The following is a 17,419-nucleotide window of genomic DNA, read 5'->3' as shown; positions in this document are numbered from 1 at the left end:
GTACGCAATCAAGACATCCCTCAGTAGGGGAATGGATAAATAAACAATGATACATCTAGACTCTGCTAAAAAGAAATGAGCTATCAAGCCACGGAGGAACATTAAACGTGTATCACCATGTGAAAGAAGCCAATCTGAGAAGGCTATACACTATGATTCCAACTCTGTGACACTCTGGAAAAGGCAAACTATGGAAACAGTAAAACAATCAATGATTGCCTGGGGTTAGGTGGAACACAGAGGATTTTTAGGGCAATGAAACTATTCTGTATGATACTGTGATGGTGGATACATGTCATGGTGCATTTGTCAAAGCCCATAGTATATATAACGCCAAGAGTGAACCCTAATGTAAATGAACCAATGTAAATCCTAATGTAAAATATCATTCATTATTTTTATTGGTTAAGTCTGGCAACTCTTCTCAATGTATATTAGCAGAATAAATGTTTGGAACATCCACACCTTCTTATTAAATTATTTGTGCAGTTGCTTGTTTTAATGGCTGTCTCCCACGCTAGACGTTAAACTCTTAAAGGGCAAGGACTAAGCCTGCCCTTGATTGATAATGATGTGCCAGTGGAGGTTCATCATTTGTAACATATGTGCGGTCTGAGTGGGGGAAGATGACAGTGGAAGAGGTTGTGCTCGTTGGGGGCGGGGCAGGGGTATGTGGGATCTCTTTGCACTTGTCTCAATTTTGCTGTGAACCTAAAACTTCTCTTACAAATCAAGCCTATTTTTTTTTTAAAAAGGAAGTCTGCAAAAGTCTCAGTATTTACTCAGGTCAAACTGGAGAAGCACTGTGGTGTGTTTATTGTCCTTGTTTTCATCCAGTTTAGATGAGCTTTTTTCAGTTGACACATCCCTTCTTCTGAATAACATTTCCCCAAGTTCCCTAATACATAGAATTCGTAGCCTTTCTTGGCTCCAAAGATATATGGCAGTTTCCTTTGTCATAGAACATGGAAGTAATATTGCCACATAATTTATCATCCAAAGCAGGACAATTTTGAAGTGAAAGGAGGCACCATTAATAATTATACCAAGACAACAGGCACATACTTTTAAGAAAAATTTTATTGGAGTATAGTTGATTTACAATGTTAGTTTCAGGTGTACAGCAAAGTGAATCAGTTATACATATCCATATATTCACTCTTTTTAGATTCTTTTCCCATATAGGTCATTGCAGAGTATTGAATAGGGCTTCCTGGGCTATACAGTAGGTCCTTATTAGTTGTCTATTTTGTACATAGTAGTGTGTATGTCAATCCCAATCTCCCAATTTATCCCTCCCCCGCTTCCCCTCTGGTAACCACAAGTTTGTTTTCTATATCTGAGATCCTATTTCTGTTTTGTAAATAAGTCCATTTGTACCATATTTTTAGATTCCACATTTAAGGGATACCATACAATATTTGTCTCTGCCTGACTTACTTCACTCAGTATGACAGTCTTCTAGGTCCATCCTTGTTGCTGCAAATGGCATTATTTCATTCTTTTTTATGGCTGAGTCATATTCCATTGTATATATATATACCACATCTTCTTTATCCATTCCTCCATTGATGGACATTTAGGTTGCTTCTTTGTCCTGGCAGCTGTAAATAGTGCTGCAGTGAACATAGGGGTGGATGTATCTTTTCGAATTATGGTTTTCTCTGGGTATATGCCCAGGAGGGGGATTGCTGGATCATACAGTAGCTCTGTTTTTACTTGTTTAAGGAACCTCCATACTGTAAATTGGTGCAGCCACTATGGAGGACGACAGGCATACACTTGGATTGCCCAGGACAAAACAGGAAGAATGTTCATCCTACCCACTGTGCCAAGCCTTCCAAGGAGAGCTGAGCCAGGTGGCCATGTGTGCGTATGTGAGTAGTGGACTAAATTCATTTTAGCAGCAACTCTATTTACTTTTCCCCCTTAAATAGTGATCTTCTTGGGTACAGGCTGTGTTTTATTCTTCTATGTACCTCCTTTATTTTTCCTGGGCCTGACATGTTTCATTACTTAGCGAGTGTTCAATGAATAAATGAATGGGCTAAAGGCTTAGCTACATTTCTTCTTTTTACCTTCTGTGTCAACTCCCTCAGTTAGAATTTCTGATTTCATTTATGACTTCCTTCATTCCACCTTAGTTGATATCATTCCTCTTTGACATAACAAACTCTAGCATTTATCTCTCACAGTGATTTTTTTTTGTTTTTTTTGTTTTTGTGGTACGCGGGTCTCTCACTGTTATGGCCTCTCCCATTGCTGAGCACAGGCTCCGGACGCGCAGGCTCAGCGGCCATGGCTCACGGGCCCAGCCGCTCCGCGGCATGTGGGATCCTCCCAGACCAGGGCACGAACCCATGTCCCCTGCATCGGCAGGCGGACTCTCAACCACTGCGCCACCAGGGAAGCCCACAGTGATGTTTCTTTCAGATTTCCTGCTTTGCTGGCTAACGCCACACTAACCAGGTAATTATAGCAAGTTTGTATGTCAGGATTTGGAGGTTGGGTTGGGGAAATTTTGTAGAGGAAGGCTTACAAAATGGTGCATTTTGGGGCAAAGACCAAAACACTCCTGTCCACTGGGGAGAATGACAGACTGGAAAGTTACAAAAGATTTTGAGATGACTATGGTTATTTATAATAACATGGTTGTTACAATAACTATGGTTATTTCAGTACCAAAAGAGAAAGTAAGTGGCACCAATTTAGAGGCCGATTGCAGAATTGATAGGAAAAAAAAGGTGTGATGAGGTCTTGATAACACAAGATATTTTTAACCAACCAACCAGATAAAAAATAAAATACAGCATGCTATTCTTGTTACATGGGTTAGATATAATTTTAAGCCTGGATAAAGCTAAGCATAGGCAAGATATGATAAGACTAACTGAGAATCTGAAGAAAGTACCCTGGGTTGCAAGTTAGGAAACCAAAATTCTAGCCTTGGCTGGGAAGAGTGGCTCTGTGACATAACCTCCAGGGGCCTAATTCGTATTTATCTGTGATGTGAGGGCGTTCAGACCATGTACACTTTAGGACCCCTTGTAGATTTAGCAGTCCCTTTTCATGTTTTTTTTTGGTAGGTACTTAGGCTGGAAGCCCCCAGAAGCAGAAGAGGCAGCTCATACTGTACCCTGAATGCTAAGAGTCATCGGCTCCCCAGACCTGAACAACCCTATTCGCACGGTTGGTAACCTTGGAACTTTTATGTCAGTTTTTTTTTTTTTTTTTTTTAGTTGCTGGAAGGGACCAGTTACTCTCAGAAGTGGGGCTCAGAAAAACAAATATTGTATGCTAACACATATATATGGAATCTAAAAAAAAAAATGGTTCTGAAGAACCTAGGGGCGGGACAGGAATAAAGACGCAGACGTAGGGAATGGATTGGAGACACGGGGAGGGGGAAGGGTAAACTGGGACGAAGTGAGAGAGTAGCATTGACATATATACACTACCAAATGTAAAATAGATAGCTAGTGGGAAGCAGCCGCATAGCACACAGAGATCAGCTTGGTGCTTTGCGACCACCTATAGGGGTGGGAGGGAGATGCAAGAGGGAGGGGATAAGGGGATATATGTATACATATAGCTGATTCACTTCGTTATACAGCAGAAACTAACACACCATTGTAAAGCAATTATATTCCAATAAAGATGTTAAGAAAAATAAAATACATAAATATTAACTAAATGAGTAAATAAGTTACAGGATATATTGTACAGCACAGGGAATATAGTTAATATTTTACAATAATTATAAACAGATTATAACCTTTAATAATTGTGAATCACTATGTTGTGCACCTGAAACTCACATGATATTGTAAATCAACTATGCCTCAATAAAACAAACAAATTAAAAAAAAAAAGAAAGAAATGGGGCTCAGAATTCCCACCTTGGAAACATTTAATGCAACCCTGTAATTTCACAAGAGAGAAGCTAATGCTCATATTTAAATCCACGGGTCATGTCATAAAAGAATATTTGTAAAACCTATGTCTCCTGACATGACATGGCTCAAGTCTTCTAACCCCCTTCACCTATTTATTTATTCATTCATTCATTCATTCAGTACTTTCTAAGTACCTACTATCCAGTCAACATCTTTTTCACCTGTCAGGAGTCAAAAAGACATAGGGAATATGACCCCTGTTTAGAAACATGGATTTCCTAGACATACGTGTTGATGAAATCTCATTGTTGGCATTTTAAATTTTGTAGTTGTTTTCATTCAGCACCTGTCTGCCTTAGCTTTCACACTGAAGAATATTATACGTTTGTTTTTCTGGTGTGGGCAGTAGGGCAGAATGTTAGATATTGCTTGTGTTGATTAAGACCTGCTAACCTGCAAAATCAATGCCCCCTGTCCCACCATCCCCTGCCAAATATAATGGCTTAGAGAATAAGAATTTCATTTATTCTTCATTTAACAGGCAAACAGGCCTGTTCCCTATAGTTTTTCAAGGACTCAGACTGATGGAGGCTGTGCCATCTTCAGTACATCCTTACACGGTTACCCTGGGTACCAATATCTGGCCAAATGAAGGGAAAGGGCACAGATGACTACATACAGGTTTTTATGGGCCAGGCCTTGCCACAGCACTGAACACTCTTGCTCGCATTCTATTGGCTAGAACTCAGCCACATGACCACTTGTAAAGGAAAGATAGGCTGGAAAATGTAGTCTATCCCCTTGCCAGGAAGAGGAAAAAACTGACAACAGTCTTTGCCACGTGGTTTTATGCTCAACCAAGTGGTGAAAAGTATCCCCAAACCTCACCTTTCATTCAACCGTTGTGTGAATTCCAATTCAGATTTAGTTCAACTTTGTGGAGGATGATTTGCTTCAAGTATTAAAGAGTGTATGAGTTCATCCTGGTTGAAAATCAACTTACTTGCTTTTTTTCTGTGGCCCATACCAGATGCTTTTAGAATTCTGCCAATAAATTAAAGATTCAATTAAAAAAAATAATCAAACACAGAACACAAATTGTAAACTTTTGTCTCTATGTCTTTCAATTTCTTTTTTACTGTGGACAACACAATTACATAATATCTCAAACAACCTACATAATACTCTTTATTAGAACAAAAAAATAAACAAACAAAAACAACAACAAAAACCCTGCTTTACTTTAGTGATATTTCTGAGGGATTAAAGAAAGAGAGCCTTAACTACACATATTTTAAAAAATCGAGTACAAGACTACTATAGAAATAACTTCTATTTCACAAGAGGAATACATTTGTATAATCATGGAGATATGACTTTGCCTGCCATTAACAACTCAACATGAGAAAATCCTTCAACCTACCAGAAATATTTTTCTGTAACTTACATGACTAACAATTAAACTTAAAATGTGGAGATCGGGTAATGGCATAGGTACGAGGGCTGGCAAGATTACTCAATCACCTCAAAAAGGTGCAAAGGGAAAACTGGACTGAGGTCTTCATGGGGGTGTAACTTGAATATAACTTTAATTTAAAATGTCCCATTAGACAGTTAGTACTATTTCCCTAGATTTCCAGATGGCTCACTCTTACACTTTAGTTTCTGCTCAAATCTTTTTTTTCAGCGAGTCTGTCTCTGACTACTTTATGAAATATAGCATTTCCCATTTACTCTGTCTCCTTTCTTGGCTTTATTTTTATTGTATAGAACTTTTTTTCCTACTGCACATCATATTATATATTTACTTGTTTATTTGTCATTGTCTCTATGCATCACTGAAATACAAGCTCAAGGAGGGCAGGAACTTCGTCTGTCTTGCTCATGATAGTATTCCCAGTACCTTGAACAAACAGTACATAAATTAGATTCGGTGCTTAATAAACTTACGTTGAATGAATGACTTGCTGATTTCATATAGAAAAAAGGTTGCCCTGTGCACATGACCTAGACATTGGTCATTGGTTATGACCTACTGTGATATCACACACTTGCATCAGTTAGCATTTGCTGCTGAAATAACCGCCCCCAAACGTAGTGGCTCAAAACAACAATTATTTATTTAGCTTATGATTATGTGGGTCTCAGTTTGGGCTGGGCTTTCAGCCGGGTGGTTTTCTTGGTCTTAGCTGTGCTCTCTTATGCATCTGTGGCCAGCTTAGAGTCAGCTAGGTGACTCTACTTTGTGTGTGTGGGGGGGGGTTGGCTGGCTGTCCACCTGTGGGGATGGGAGTGACGTGGCATGTGTCTCATCGTCTAGCAGGACAGCCCGGACTATCTGCATGACAGATGCTCAGGGTTTCACGAGTGAGAGGAGAAGGTGGAAAGCCTTTTGAGGCATATATTCAAGACCAGTACGAAGAACCTCTACTACAATCTATTGGTCAAAGCACGTCATCATGGCAGCCCAGATTCAAGGGTTGGAGGAGTAAAGTCCACCTCTACCAGGATGGAGCAGCAAAGCCTGCTTTTAAGAACATGGATTTAGGAAAGGGAAGATTTTGTGGCCACTTTAGGAATCTGTCACCAAGCCATCAGTGTTTTGGCCTGGAGGGCCTACTGATCCCCGAATCCGGACAAGTGCCTCTTCTACTAAAGCATCGTTGCATCAAAGCAACCTAATATAGAAAGTTCAAATGCACATCTAGCGCTAACGTTCTTAATCAGCATATTCAAGAAGCCTTCCGTGTGAGGGAGGACTGATTGTCAGCCATCTAACAGCCATCTCCTTTCTTTTCTCCCCCACGATATTAATTATGTTCCAGGCTGCATGCATCTCTGTTCAGCTGTGTACGTTACCTCTCAATAAAAAGAGATGTTGTTTCAAAATAAATAGCCTGATACACTGTAAAGAAGCTGAAGATACTTAGAAACAATATTTTCTAAATATTTATAAGCTATATTTCAAACTCTGTTACATTCAGTGAATTGTGTAAATAAATATCAGACCTGCAAGTCACCATCCCACAGCACCAGTGAAGCTCGGCCAATTATTCATCTGTAAACAGGCAAGTCATCATCTCAGACTCTGTCCTCTGTCTTACAGCTCTGTCTTTGGATTCTATCCAGTAAACAAACCCAAAGTGCGAAATTTGTTTTTACTTACTAAAAGGAAAAAAGAGTACCTTCATTATGAGGAGGAATGGTAAGTGTTTGTGTTCCTTATTTTTTAATTGTTAGTTTTTAATTGCTCTAAGGGAAGCCATCGAGTTAAACTGATCCAAGTCTCAACTGGAACAGAGTACAGGGACATGGGGGAGGGAGCAGAAGGTGGGAAGTGGATAGAAGAAGCAGAGAGTCTTTTTGTTTAATTCCTTTGAAAAGCTCCAGGCTTGCAGTGCTGCAGTCTGGAAGGACAGGTCAACCAGATGCGAATACTTAGGTTACACTTCTGGAACAGTGTTCTGGTTCTCTTGGCCGCAGGTGGAGGATGAGAGGGAAGCGGGAAGAACCGCAAGTTATTCATATAGTGTGACTGTATGGGGCATCTACACTGTGCATTTTTTCTCTGTCCTAGGGATGCTCATCTTCCAAGAGACTGGCTCCAGATCTAGACACAGAGATGACAAGTGTGCTCTCAAAGTTTGGATATAGTGAAACTAATATATGGAGTTTCAACACAAATCTGCAAGTGTTTGAAGAAGGGGTTGGTTGTTCAGTGTGGTGTGGAATTATGGGGGTCTTCAATGTAATCTTGAAGAGTAGGTTGCAGATGAATCTAGAAAAAGTATCTCTGGCAAAATGGGAAACATTGAAAGGATAGGAATGAATTAGGGTATTTATAGACAGTGAGAAGGTGGTACTGAATGGCGAGAAATTTGGTCTGAATGTAGACGGGTGTGTGTTGGGGAGTGATGAGAGCTGCAAAGGCAGAGAGTACCAGGTAAGGAAACTGGGACTTATTCCAGTGGTCACTGGAAGCCACTGAAGACTTTGAAACCATTATCCTAAAAAATGAATGTGTGGGAAGATGTGGACAGGGATCCTGGGTTACACCTCTTAGCAAAATATAGAGTCCAAGAATGAGGATCCCCATCTCCATATGAGTGTTAGCAAAGGTAGATGGAACAAAACAAGCCTATTGACCACCTATATAACCCACCAGGTTGATCAGAAGTTTCTGTATCAATGATAGATACTCACTAACAAGGGAAAGAAGTTGAGTCAGTCTCTCTCTGCTCTTGTTCGTATTCTCTTTCTCTCTCTATCTCACCTGAGAGGTTGTATTTTAAGGCACAGTCAGATGGACTGCATTCCCTAGGAATAACACTTAATTTTAAGACTTTTTGTCCATTACTGCAGAGGATGACCCTTCTCTGTACTTCAAGTACTGGAAACTCACAGTACTTGAAAACTTGAAATAAGCTCTCTCTTTAGTCTCTCTACTTCCTTCAGTGTTTGATGCTGGTATTGTACTAAAGTTATCTATATGCATGTTCTTCAAACGAATAAATGAGCAAACAAACCTCCTGAACTAATGAAAGATCCTTGCCGTCATTCCTCACACTAGCTTTTTTCTGACAATATGTTCAGATCAATCTTTTTCTAATTATTTATATTGGTTCTCTCTTTTCCAACTTTTCGAAGGCAGATTATTGCCTGGTACAGATCCCTACTGATCTTTTATCTTCATTTTTTTACTCTTACCAGATTACCCCATCTGTTCCCACTGTCTCCAACGCAGACACAGGTTCTCTAAGAAATGTAATACTTTGTTTTTCAGAGACTGAAAAAAATCCCTTTAACTTAATTTGCAAATTGTATTAGAAAGTTAGAACCAATATTTGAAAGCATTAATAACTTTATTTATTAGAAAATAAAAATCATTTATCATAAATATTTAAATTCTAAGAAAGCAGGAAATAATAAAATTATTAAGAATTCTAATTTGCAGAGATAAGTGCTATTCATATATGGATCATGACATCTCCTCTCTTGTTCTATATATTTATATGCACAGGCATACCCGTATACACACAGATTTTCATCTAGGAATCAGAGAAAGAGAAAAAAATATATAGTTGTTGTTGTTGTTGTTTTTATTTAAAAAAACCCTGAGTTACAGTCGTCATTACTCAAGATGAGGGGAAAATAGATGGCATGAATATTTATATAGAGCCCATCATGCGTAACTTAAAATATCAACATTTTCCTGGTTTACTCAAGCTTGACAAAGCTTAGAACTTCGTTACCAAATTCAATAATACTACATTTACAAAAAATCAAGGTCATACTAAGTGCTACTGCAGAGGGAAGAGAAAACAACAAGCGGGCTGGTAGTTATAGTGGAGCCAGCTACCAGAAAGGGTTAGGAGTCTCAGTAAGTCTGTTAGCATTTGTAGCACTGTCCACCCCCTTCCTACTCTGAGATTTTACAGCCTCCACATAAATATTTTTAAAGACCCAAATTGGTTCTTCAAGGTATGACTGATAGAGGTAGTTTCCTTTATTAAAAAAGTAGTCCCATTGTTTAGAAGCAGCTGAATGCTTAGCCTTAAAGATGCAGTTTATGCAAAGAAGAGAAACGTTGATCAGTATAACATAATTTTATTGATAACATTCTCCTCCGCAAACATTTAGGAGTTAGTGGAAGCACCTATCCAGAAAAATAAGCTACTTAAAATGCCATAAATCTATCATCTTATTTCTCAAATGGTTTATTCTGAGTAAAAGATGTCTCTGGAGTGTAAAAGGAAAACACTTTGGGAATTAATATAAACCAGGAAAAACGCTGGTAGTCTCTACTCTCAACAAAAAGAGCAAAATATCAATATGGGGGTGGGATATATTTTTGTCTGAGCTTAGTCCTGATTGAATAAAAGAGTTTTCGTTTTTCGGTTTTTGAGGAGTTTTTTTGTTTTTTTTGGCAAGTCACAATAATGTAACTTAAAAAGTTTCTAGAAATATTTATTGTATATAGCCTAGAAGATGAAAAGAATGTAACTATTACTCTTGGTTTGTTTTGAGGTTATTTACTTAGGGTTAAGCACCTCATTTTTCTTGTGTACAAAAAGTAATTATGCAGTCAAAAGAAATATAGCTCATATACTTCAAAACATATGAAAAATGTAAAACTTTATTACACACATTAATTTCTAACAAAGGACATCTCTAACATCAGTGTAACTGGGGCAAGCCGGATAACTGATGTATATATATGGATGCTTCTCCCAAATGGGTTTTGTAAAGGCAAACAAACAAATAAACAATTTCTTCTTTTTTTTTGCGGTACGCGAGCCTCTCACTGTTGTGGCCTCTCCCGTTGCGGAGCACAGGCTCCGGACGCGCAGGCTCAGCGGCCATGGCTTACGGGCCCAGCTGCTCCGTGACATATGGGATCCTCCCGGACCGGGGCACGAACCCGTGTCCCCTGCATCGGCAGGCAGACTCTCAACCACTGCGCCACCAAGGAAGCCCCAATTTCTTCTTTTATGTCTGCCTCTCTTTTATAAATTTTTACTTCCCAATATAGGCAATAGTTTTGAGGAGGTTTTTTTTTTTTTGGTGTTTGTATGTTAGTGTATTCTGTTCAAGCTAGTCTCTCTAGCCCCCTGCTCTACCCCTCCCCATTTTAAATTTTATTGTTTCAAGCTACTCAAGTTGAATCCATTTCTACATGTAGCAAAACAAAGACATGAAAACCTACAAATTATAAAGTAAATAGGTTGATGGTTTTTCCAACTTGCATTTTGCCCATTCTGACCTTCTAAAAATGTCAGCATATTCTTGGAAAGCCACTTTTACTGTGAGCCAGGCCTGTTCTGTTTGCCCTCATTTTTTTTCATTCCCGGAGAAGCAGCTCCTAGATAACAAGATCTGTCTTCTTGCCACCCTAGGCAGGACGATTTGTGGGTTGATTTCAATTGTCTTGGGGCCCAAGGCAACTTAGATGGCTGACGTACTAGAGATATCATGCTGGACAATAGGGTACGCAGCTAATGTAAAGAATGGAGGGGCAGGGGTGATTCTCACCTTGTATGCACTAACTAGTAACTGGAAAAATCATTTTATCAATGAAAAGAAAAATAACTATAATAAAAGCAAAATAACAAATGTTATCTCACATGGGGTAGAAGAACCTGACATTTTAAACTGTCAAGCCAGAAGATCAATGGAATCTTCTCATTCCGGTAAAATATGCAAACATTGTCTTGATGTTTGAAGCTATTTTTTAAAACTAATTGAATAGAAATTCGTGAGAGGTCTGGGTGTCTATGTTTGGAGGTTGGTGAAGGATCAGAGAGTGGCTTACAGTCATGAGAAATATCACAAGGAAAAGGAATAAATAGTTCCCTCAGGATACAATAGTCTATGATAATACAGAATTTTTCAGAAATAAAAAGCGTAGCACTTATGAGTTCAGTCAAGCAACATGAACACCCGAACAAAATAAAGCCTATAGTTCAGCTTCATGAGTAACTGACCTGATAATGCAATGATTAACTTTAGCAAACCAGAATTTTTGAAGAAAATAGCTGTTAGAGAAGTCATACATTACTGAACTACAATATATATTCCCATCTTTATTCTTTCTTTGTTTTTTCTCTACAGTAGTGCTTAGAGGGGAAAATCCTCGAAGAGGTTATTGGCTATGAATACTGTCCAGGAATTTTTCAAATGAGACTTTTGAAATTTCAATTAGACTCTGAACTGGATGTCAATACCCCAACATTTACTTGCCAGAGAATAATCATCAAAATTTAAGTTTAACGTTCCCCTTTCTATTCTTTTAAGTTCCCCTCACATGATGTCCATTGTGTGTCTGGGAGGTTAGGAAGGGATACAAAGAGATCTCTAAAGAAGTTACCATTTTAATGCAAAAATAGTGTCATCTTGACATCCAACATTGTAACTTAAGCTATCAAATGAGAATGATTACTCTATAGTCAAGGAAATTATGCTTACAAACCTTCTAAGGGGATTTTTCACAACACAAATGCATATGTCTCTTTAAAGCAGTGAAGAATGAGATCTTTAAAAAGATAGCTCCTCAAAAAGGGAACCCCTATACACTGTCGTTGGGAATGTAAATTGGTGCAGCCACTGTGGAAAACAATATGGAGGTTTCTCAAAAAACTAAAAATAGAACTACCATATGATCCAGCAATTCCACTCCTGGGTATACAGCTGAAAAAAACAAAAACACTAATTCGAAAAGATACACACACCCCAATGTTTATAGTAGCATTATTTACAATTGCCAAGATATGGAAGCAACCTAAGAGTCCATCAAGAGATGACTGGATAAAGAAGATGGAACAGTATTCAGCCATGAAAAAAGAATGAAATTTTGTCATTTGCAGTAACACAGATGGACTTGGAGGGTGCTAAGTGAAGTAAGTCAGACAGAGAAAGACAAATACTGTATGACATTTCTTATATGTGAAATCTAAAAAAGTAAAACTAGTGAATGTAACGAAAAATATAATGAAAAAGAAACAGATTCACAGATACAGAGATCAGACTAGTTGTCACCAGTGGGGAGAGGGAAGGGTGGAGGGGCAATATTGAGGTAGGGGAATAAGAGTTACAAACTATTATGTATAAAATAAGCTACAAGGGTATATTGCACAACACAGGGAATATAGCCAATAGTTTATAATTACTATAAATGGAGTATAATCTTTAAAAATTGTGAATAACAGTATAAGTTACTGTACACCTGTAACATATAATACTGTACATCAACTATATATCAATTAAGAACATTAAAAACTTAAAAAAAAACAGAGCTCTTCAAGTTTGCATAAGTTTTTATTGTCAGGTTATGAGCCATTCGTGGGGATGACTCTAAAAAATGTAAGTTTTCCCATGGAGAGAGCCCTAAAGTCCTCATCCTCCATTCAAGGCCAACTTACATATTGTGGCCAAGTGCCAAAATACTTCTAGGGGCCCACAAAAATGTCCTAATTTCTTTAAAAATCAGAGCAAAAAGGGAACTTCTAGGTCAAAGAAAATGTCTTAATATGTCATATTAGTATATTCTTTGTAGCAGCACAGTCATAAAATGTAATTTAATATTTCTCTTCGGGGGAAGTGGTCCATGAAGGTACAAGTGTCTTTAGTGCCTGTGAGAATCATAATGTGGCCCTGTCTCCATACACTCTCTTTCACCCTAAAATCTGCCTCCCTATTTGAATTTTTTAAATTCATGAGATTCAATTTCTTTATCTGTCAAATGGAAGTATTATCTCATAGGACTGTTCTGAGGATTAAATAAAATAGCAAACTCAAGAGCATTTTGTAAAGAACTTTCTTATGGGAGATCACATTATTATTTTCTTGGTCATGGCCATTATCATCCATCTAGTCACTGACGCTAGAAATCTGGGATGAAATTTGGATCCTGTTTCTCCATCACTTCTTCCAAAAAGCTGCCAGCATTTTTGATTTCTACCTCTGCCATGGCTCTGAAATCCATGCTTCTTTTATGGGCCCATCGCTAAAGCATTCTTCCTCTGTGTTTTTAGAACTTTTATTATGGAGAGTTTAGACAGAAGTACACAGAAGAGTATAACAAATTCCATGTACCCATTTTCTAGCTCCCCAAATCAATCCTGCTTGATATCCATATCCCAAACCACCTTTGAAGCAATCTCGTGCGTTATGTAATTTTATCTATAAATATTTCAATATCTTTCTCTATGAGATAAGGACTGTGTTTAAAAACAAAAACCCATAATACTATACTCACTCCTAAAAATAGCAATAACTTCTTAATTCATCAAATTTCTAGTCAGTGCTCATATTTACAGTTGTATAAATGTCTTAAATGTTTTTTAAAGGTTCTTCCATTTAGACTCCAAATAAGGTCCTAACATGTTTCTTGATCTGTAGGTTCCCTGCCAACCTCTTTATTTTTCCCGTTTATTAACTAATCTTTTAACCACATTATTCCTGTGGCTCGACTTTCTGCTTCCGCACTTTTTTCTCTTTGATTTACTTTCCATGCCGCTACCGACATTATCTAAAATGGATTCCATCACATGACTCTTCTCATTAAAAAAAGAAACTCCACTGGCTTCAAAATGTTTACAGGGATGAAGCCCATTTATTTATTTGTTTAATTGTTTAACTATTTATTCAGGTTACTGAAAGCCTTCAATAACAAGATCTAAATACACATTTCCAAACTAATTTTCCAATTTCTCTTCAATGCCTTCACTTACAGCCCTCCACACCCATCCCTTACACTCCGACCCAAAATGCTTTATTCTCTTTCAGGAACTTTGCTCGGGCTGTTTTTATTTGTCTCTGCCAGAAAAGCCCGCCATTTTCTTTGCACATCAAAATCCTTCTCATCCTTTAGAGAACTGTGGATTTCTCTTCATTCCTTTGCCAACACTCTAGATCTAAATTAACCGCCAACCTCTCTGGTTCCTTATAGTACTTTGATAGTACATGCTGATTATAATGCTGATTATAATAATGCTGATTATAATAATGACAGCATCAAAAAGCTTTAAATGCCTGAAGCCATCTAATGTGCCCAACCACCTTATAGAGAAGGTACTATTATATTCCTATTTACCGATGAGGAAACAATATTAGCTAATATTAACCCAGTGTCCATTAGGTCCCAGCTACTGTTCTCTCCGAATATAATTGACTAGGTTCTATTATTATGTCCATTATATATTTGAGGAAAATAACCAAGGTCTCACAGCTAGTTAATGACACAGCAAGGCCTGGAACACAGGTAGTTTGGCTGTAGAACCCATAACCTGAACCACTGTGCTAGGCTGCTCTTACGAAGAAATACAGTTTTTATAAAAAAAAGTGTGTGTGTGTGTGTGTGATTTTATAGCTTTCCCTCAGGAGCATGTCTTCCCCAAGGCCAGCTCTTGTCTAATTCTCAGCACAGTACTGCATACATATAGTAAAATGTTCGATGAATTAAATATATTGAATTAATCCTGAAGTATTTGGTAACTGTAACAAAGAAAGACTATTCAGAATAACGAGCTACAATTTCTGAAATTCAATGCAATTCAATGTAAATTAAGACCAAGTTTACCAAAAAATTAAAAAAAGGGAAGGATTTACATATACATTTTAGCAGCATATCTATTATGTAAAGCAATGCTCACTACCATAGAGCTAGAATAGTCTAATAACTAAATTGCATGATTTTCCTCCACAGTTCTTAAAGAAATATGCAGCAGAAAATATGGAATATGAAGCTACAAAATGATGCATATTCCCAGGTTTCCCCTGATAGGTGACATTTCACAAGCAGGCCCATTGTCATTATGTAGGTGTCCTGACTGTAATACATGGACTGTTTTTTCAGATGTTGACAAGCTATTTCATTTACTCATGCAGTAATCAGGGCTGAAACTTGAATAGATCTGGGGAGGGGTTGGGACATAGTGTGAAATTGTTTTCAGTACTGCTTGGACCATTCCAATTTAGGAAAGAAGCAAAGCAACCAATGTCTCCTCCCAGATTCTGAGACTGTCATTCATTTGAAATTAAGATAGACAATGAAACTACAGATTCACTGGTCTTAGGCTGATTGAGAAGCAAAGACAGATGCCATTTACTTCAGTTTTGGATCCATATTAGAAATTTTTTCCAGTGTGATTCTTGTAGCTTACCAAATTCTTGAGGAATATTATTGCTTTTCTAAAGAAAAATAATTTAGTTTTTTATTTCTTTTCTTATTTACAAAAAGAGTTGGGGAACTTCACAGGTTAGAAATAGGGGCCCAAAGTGATGAAATAGGCTTTTAGCTCTGAAATGTCAAATTCCCCAATGACATTTAGCTGAATTACATTTGCAGTTCCATCCTCTGAATTGTTTTTAAAGACAAGGACTATGGCCCAGAAAGGCCCTCAAGCCCCAGATACTGTGGGTGGGATCTGCAGCCCCAGTTCCTAACGTCTTGACTTCATTTTGCAGGAAAAATTTTCTACTTTTCCAAATTAGCTGCAGAGAGAGAGAAAGAGAGGACCCTGGTATTTGTAAAGCCCCTCTCCCTAAAAACAGTCCAGGAATAAGACTTCAAATCAGAATAATTTTGGAATTCCTAATGACTAATTTAACTGATATCAGAACTAAACTCTGCTTTGCTCCCTGTCTTCTGACAGCACCCCCTTGATAATTACCATTAGATGATTTGCACCTGCTGTCAAAGACCCTCCTACATCTTCTTATCCAAGACGCTGCTAACTCCCAAAATTCCTAGGTATGCCACTTCCCTTAAAACACAATCCATCTTGCCCATCAGTCTTTTGTTTGAGTCAAATAAATAGAAGCAAATTAAAAAAAAAAATGACCATTTGCTAGGGTTTGAGACCGGACCTGATCCCTGGCTATATATCTACATCTGTGTGGGCAGGGGAACAGGGTAAAATTTTCAGTTCACATTATCTTAAGAAATAGATAAAAACCATTGGTTAGTGGATAAGGATGGTCTCTTGTGGATATCTCACATGATTTCCCACTGATAATTGTTGTTTGAGAGAAAATTTTAAGCATTTTTATAGGTACTACTGGGTTTGATATTATAGATAATGTAACAGGGATTTTGTGTTTTCAAGGTTGTTAGAGCCAATTTCACACTTTATTCAGGTTTCCTTAGTTTTCATCTAATGTGCTTTTGCTCTTTTAGGATCCCATCCAGGATACAATGTTACATTTATTTGTCATGTCATTCTTTTTCCATTTGAATTGATTTTGTAAGAATTGTCATTGTATTCGAGAAACCTGTCTTCAAGAAACTTATAATCTAATTACTCTGGTTAACAATTCTTTATGAAATTTAACAACTTCCTGCTCTGATATGTGCAGATAGCTATGGAAATCATGAGTGGCCCAGGAGGTGGTGGTATTGTCGCAAAGTAAGATAGAGTGGAAATGATACACCCCAACAGAAAAGATGGCGGAACAGGGCATTCCTCTGCACCAGAGTAAGCCATTTGTATTTGTGAGAGTAAAGCAAAAAGATGACAGGAACCCAAGATTAATATGACTGAAGGCAGATGCAAAGAGGAAGGTAAAGTTCAGGAAAGTCCTTAGAAGTACAAGCCCCTCGTGGAACTTTTTCCCCAGAAACATTCTTCTCAGCAAAGGGGGGAAGATGAATGTTCACAGTTTCTGGCCTACAGCCTAGAGCTTCATTCCTTGAATTTACACTCCCTTTTCTCCCTTTTGGCTAATCTTCAAACACTATAAAAGGATGGAGGGGTTGAGGTTTTTCTTAAATACAGCCTCTCAGAAGTTGATTTTTGCATTTGTTTCTCCTATAGGACTTTGACTGTTAATGGAACACTCCAAAACTGTATTTCCCAATTCCAGACCATCTGTGCTTTCTACTGATTCTGATTTAGGACACTTTTGATTTTCTTGAGTGTGTGTCTTGTATCAAAGAATGAAAAAATTATTAGCCTTTCTGAAGATGAGAAACACTAGGTTTCTGTTTTCCTTGGTTTGAGAAAGACCTTCTGGTTTAGGAAAAT

At 37.9% G+C, this 17,419-nt stretch overlaps 1 protein-coding gene across 1 annotated transcript in view; it reads left to right on the top strand.

Annotated features, from left to right (window-relative positions):
• LOC307196526 (uncharacterized protein) overlaps positions 1–11,472 on the top strand; it is a 199,789-nt gene extending 188,317 nt beyond the window's left edge. The window contains exons 18-21 of the mRNA XM_079941548.1: positions 1,729–1,877; positions 3,087–3,193; positions 7,003–7,101; positions 7,474–11,472. Coding sequence (XP_079797674.1) covers positions 1,761–1,877; positions 3,087–3,193; positions 7,003–7,101; positions 7,474–7,510 — 360 coding nt within the window. The 5' untranslated portion in view covers positions 1,729–1,760 and the 3' untranslated portion in view covers positions 7,511–11,472. The remainder of the gene's footprint in view (positions 1–1,728; positions 1,878–3,086; positions 3,194–7,002; positions 7,102–7,473) is intronic.
• Positions 11,473–17,419: the final 5,947 nt, after the last annotated feature.

This window comes from Stenella coeruleoalba, assembly GCF_951394435.1.
Source record: "Stenella coeruleoalba genome assembly, chromosome: 13".
NCBI lineage: Eukaryota > Metazoa > Chordata > Mammalia > Artiodactyla > Delphinidae > Stenella > Stenella coeruleoalba.
This window is presented reverse-complemented; position numbering and strand designations above follow the sequence as displayed.